The sequence below is a fragment of the Primulina huaijiensis genome, chromosome 5 (assembly GCF_012295235.1).
Source record: "Primulina huaijiensis isolate GDHJ02 chromosome 5, ASM1229523v2, whole genome shotgun sequence".
In the NCBI taxonomy this organism is placed as follows: domain Eukaryota; kingdom Viridiplantae; phylum Streptophyta; class Magnoliopsida; order Lamiales; family Gesneriaceae; genus Primulina; species Primulina huaijiensis.
The window spans coordinates 13515563-13520840 of NC_133310.1; the positions used below are offsets into that span (position 1 = coordinate 13515563).

Genomic DNA, 5278 nt, shown 5'->3' on the forward strand with positions numbered 1-5278 from the left:
TAGTCAAAGCTGCACGCATTTGGTGGAATGCTACCAAGGTAAGTGTTGATGTTCCAGCATTGAAGTGGCAAGAGTTCACGGATCTTTTCTATGACAAGTATTTCCCAGATGCACTTCGAGCTCGGAAGGTGACTGAGTTTTTAGAGCTTCGTCAAGGAGGTATGAATGTTGATGAGTATATTCTGAAGTTTGAAGAGGGCTGTCTGTTTGCTCCGTATATTGCCTCCAATGACAAAGACAAGGGTGCTCATTTCATTAGAGGCCTTCGAGCAGAAATCAGAAGGGACATCAATATGTCGAAGGCGGTGACATTCAAAGAGATTGTGTCTAAGGCTTTGTTGGCCAAGCAAGATGAGAAAGATATTGCCAGAGAGAGACAGGCGAGGCAGCAGTTTGTTGCTCACAGGGGTCAGGGTTTGAGTCATAGAGGAAAGGACCATTTCAAAGGGAAAGTCAAGTTGGAGCCGAGTCCTAAACCGCCGACAGTTCCATCTGATCCTGAGAAGCCATTGTGTCCCAAGTGCAGTAGGCCTGAGAGGGGTGAGTGCAGGTTGGGCACTAATACATGCTACAGATGTGGCATTGCAGGCCATATTGCCAAGGACTGCCCAAGAGGATCAAGCAAGGAGAAGTGCAGGGTCGCATCTTTACCATGACGAAGGAAGGTATAAACCATGATTCTTCTGTGATCTCTAGCACTATTTTAATTTCAGGCAGAGTAGCTACGACATTAATTGATACAGGTGCTACTCATTCTTTTATGTCTGAACTATTTTTGAGATCTTTGCGTATAGTTCCTTCTGTTATTCCTCTCCAGTTTAGTGTTGTATTGCCTTCGGGATATGTGTTGTGCCCGACGTCTATTGTGTATTCGTGTTCTGTTCAAATCGATGGGCGGGTGGTTTTTGCCGGTTTGATTGTTATTCCGATGGTTGCGTTTGATATTATACTTGGCATGGATTGGCTATCAACTTACCGTGCAGTGATTGATTGCATTGCTAAGACGGTGAAATTTGCAGATGATGGCAATAGGGAAGGTTTGTTCGCCAGTGCAGGTACTTCGCTGATCCTTCCTTTTATTTCGTGTCTTGAGGCTAAGAAGTTGTTGTTTAGAGGTTGTGATGGGTTTTTAGCTTCGATGGTGGATATGGATAGAATTGTGAAGTTGAATCTTCATGATATTGATGTTGTGAGAGAGTTCTCTGATGTATTTGAGGATGATGTGCCGGGTTTACCGCCGGACAGAGATGTAGAGTTTGTGATTGATCTAGTTCCAGGTACGGTTCCTATTTCTAAGGCTCCGTACAGAATGGCCCCTTCAGAGATGAAAGAGTTAAAGACGCAATTGCAGGATTTATTGGATAAGGGTTTTATTCGGCCAAGTTCTTCGCCTTGGGGAGCTCCGGTTCTTTTCGTCAAGAAGAAAGATGGGTCGTTGCGGCTGTGTATTGATTATAGAGAGATCAACAAAGTGACGATTAAGAATAAGTATCCGTTGCCACGGATAGATGACCTTTTTGACCAACTGCAAGGGGCTACAGTGTTCTCGAAGATTGATTTGCGATCTGGTTATTATCAGTTGAAGGTTAGGGAGTCTGATATCCCTAAGACGGCGTTCCGGACCAGGTACGGTCACTATGAATTTCTTGTGATGTCTTTTGGTCTGACCAATGCTCCTTCAGTCTTCATGGATCTTATGAACCGTGTGTTCAAGCCGTATTTGGATAGCTTTGTCATTGTTTTTATCGATGACATTTTGATTTACTCCAAGACCAGAGAGCTTCATTCAGAGCACCTCAGAGTTGTTCTTCAGTTGCTGAGAGAGAAGAGGTTGTATGCTAAGTTGAAGAAGTGTGAGTTCTGGTTGGAGCAGATTTCTTTCTTAGGCCATGTTGTCTCGAAGGATGGTATAGCTGTTGATCCAGTGAAAATAGAGGCGATTCAGAAGTGGCCTATTCCTACCACTGTACCAGAGGTACGCAGTTTTCTTGGTTTGGCGGGTTATTATCGTCGTTTTATTTCAGACTTTTCCAAGATTGCCCTGCCGTTAACTAATCTGACGAGGAAGACTGTGAAGTTTGAGTGGTCCAATGAATGCCAAAGAGGATTCCAGGAGTTGAAAGATAAGTTGACGACAGCTCCAGTACTTGCTTTGCCCAGTGGTTCAGAGGACTTTGTTGTTTTTACCGATGCGTCGAAGAAGGGCCTCGGTGCAGTGTTGATGCAACGAGGTAAAGTTATAGCCTATGCTTCTCGCCAGTTGAAGGATTACGAGAAGAATTATCCTACGCATGATTTGGAGCTGGCAGCTGTGGTTTTCGCCCTGAAAATCTGGAGACATTATTTGTATGGCGAAAAGTGTGAAATTTTCACAGACCACAAGAGTTTAAAGTATTTGTTTTCACAGAAAGAACTTAATATGCGACAGAGACGGTGGTTAGAGCTTGTCAAAGACTATGATGTGACTATTAGTTACCACCCAGGGAAGGCGAATGTTGTAGCGGATGCATTGAGCCGTAAGTCGAGTTCTTCTTTAAGTTCTATGATTCAGCAGCCGTTGTTGTTAGATTTGCAGCGAGAGGAGATAGCTTTGGTGGTTCCTGGAACCATTGCTCGTTTTTCAGCGTTGGTTATTCGGGCTACATTGACGGACAGGATCCGTAGAGAGCAGGCTATTGACGTTCAGTTGTTAGAGTTGAGAGCTAGAGCAGAGGAGAGAGGTAATTCAGAGTTTGCGACGAATAGAGATGGTTTGGTGATGTTTAGAGGCCGTATTTGCATTCCTGCTGGTGATGATATTCGGCGAGACGTCTTGACAGAGGCACATACAGCGCCATACTCGATACATCCAGGCAGCACTAAGATGTATCAGGATCTTCGTAGACTCTATTGGTGGCCATGTATGAAGAAAGATATTGCCATGTTTATTTCTCAGTGCCTAACTTGTCAGCAGGTGAAGATCGAGCACCAGAGACCTGCTGGGACATTGTTATCATTGCCGATTCCTCAATGGAAATGGGAGCACATTACGATGGATTTCGTGACTGGTCTTCCCAGAACGCAGAAAAGTTTTAACACTGTTTGGGTTATTGTTGATCGTCTGACCAAGTTAGCGCATTTTCTTCCAGTTAAGACGACGTATTCCATGAACCAATATGCCGAAGAGTACGTAGCTGAGATTGTTAGACTTCATGGTGTTCCTGTGTCGATCGTGTCTGATCGTGACCCTAGATTTACTTCAGAGTTTTGGAAGAGTTTACACAGAGCTCTGGGTACACGGTTAGCATTTAGTACAGCATATCATCCCCAGAGCGATGGGCAATCAGAGAGAGTTATTCAGATTTTAGAGGATATGCTCAGAGCTTGTACTATAGATTATCCTGGTAGCTGGGATTCCAAATTGCCTCTTGTTGAGTTCACGTATAATAATAGCTACCAAGCGACAATTGGCATGGCAACGTATGAAGCACTTTATGGCAGGAAGTGTAGATCTCCCTTGTATTGGGATGAGATTGGTGAGAGAAAGATGTTGGGTCCAGAGTTGGTCCAACAGACTGCTGATGTTGTTGCTGTTATTAGAGAGAGAATGAAGTCAGCGCAGTCGAGACAGAAGAGTTATCCCGATGTGCGTCGTAGGCCATTGCAGTTTGAGGTTGGCGATCATGTGTTTTTGAAGATAGCCCCTCTTAAGGGTGTGATGCGGTTTGGCAAGAAGGGAAAGTTGAGTCCGAGATTTATTGGCCCATTTGAGATCTTGGATATAATTGGTGATCGAGCTTACAGGTTAGCCCTACCGCCAGATCTTGACAGAGTTCATAATGTTTTTCACGTCTCTATGCTCGAGAAATATATTGCGAATCCTTCTCATGTTCTTCACCACGAGCCATTGGACTTGACGCCGAATTTGACGTACCAAGAGATTCCGGTCCATATTCTAGATCGCAAAGTTAGAGTGTTGAGGAACAAAGAGATCGGCATTGTTAAAGTCCTTTGGAGGAATCATTTGATTGAAGAAGCCACGTGGGAACCAGAGGATGAGATGAAAGAGAAGTATCCCGAGTTGTTTGCGCAGTGACGTCAATTTCGGTGACGAAATTCCTCTAAGGAGGGGAGATTGTAATATCCAAGCCTAGTGATCGGTATGGTTTAGGATTTCATATGTTTATGGACTATTTGGTTATGTTTAAGCATAGTTTTGATGTTAAGGATTGTGATTTATGGTTTATAGTATTGTTGTTTATAGTTGATGTGTGGCGTTATTGTAGCGTCGTTGCGATTTAATTCATGGTAATTCGTATGTTGAGCTAATTGTTATGATGCCAATTGGAGTGGTTAGATAAGACATAGAGGTGTAACTTTCTTATTTTGAGTTTTGTTCAAATCATTGTGGAAGGTAAGCCAAAAGTTCCCCGAAGTGTGTCGTGTGTTTCGACGTTCCTCCAGTGACACATGTTGGGAGATTTAGCATAACGTTTTACTCAGACCTCCAAATGATCTTATATTTGGAAAGGTTCAAGAAAAGACATAGAGCTACAACTTTGTAGTTTACCATTTTTCCAAATTATGAAGGGAAGAGGTGTTTCGGAGGCGATCTTTGGAGAAGCTGTGCGCAGAGTAACCAGAGTGCACCCGCACTCCAAAAGTTAGTGCACCCGCGGTGACCAGAGTGCACCCGCGCTCCAAAAGTTAGCGCACCCGCGGTCTACTGTTTCAGATTTTTGTATGAGGTGCCGAAAGCATAGCGCACCCGCGGTGCAAGGGGTAGCGCACCCGCGGTCTATGAACAGTAAAAACGTGTTTTCGAGATTTAAGTGATATAATAGAAGAGTTGTTTCACTTTTCCCTCATTTCTCTCCTCACTTCTTGATTCTTCACTCCAAGGAAGAGCTAGGGTTCTTATTTTCTTCAATTGTTCCTTTGATTCAAGCTTCTTGTTGGAATTTTGAAGTGAGATGAAGTTCATTTTGGGTTCAAGGAGCTAAGGTAAGCTTATGGTTTAGTTATTGTTGGATTTTGATGTTGGGGGAAATTATGGAGATTGTGATTGTGTTGGTTTTATGAAGTTTATAGTATGGGTTTATGATTATTGAGATGTTGATGGTGAAGTTTATGGTTTATTGTTGTAGGTTGTGTACCAAGAGAGTAGATTCAAGGTTCCAAGTGTTGTAAGTGGAATTTCATTTCTTGTGCTCACATGATAATATATGTATTGTGTTTCAATGGTTTTAAAGTGTTATTCCCTTCCATTTGATTCATGCTATGTATTAATACACCTTGT

General features: G+C 43.1%; 1 protein-coding gene across 1 annotated transcript in view; it reads left to right on the forward strand.

Moving 5' to 3' along the window:
* Window positions 1-5278, forward strand: part of LOC140977653 (uncharacterized) — a 34153-nt gene that overhangs the window by 23726 nt on the left and 5149 nt on the right. The window contains exons 2-4 of the mRNA XM_073442397.1: window positions 1384-2162; window positions 2484-2556; window positions 3361-3702. Of these exons, the coding sequence (XP_073298498.1) occupies window positions 1384-2162; window positions 2484-2556; window positions 3361-3702 (1194 nt within the window). The remainder of the gene's footprint in view (window positions 1-1383; window positions 2163-2483; window positions 2557-3360; window positions 3703-5278) is intronic.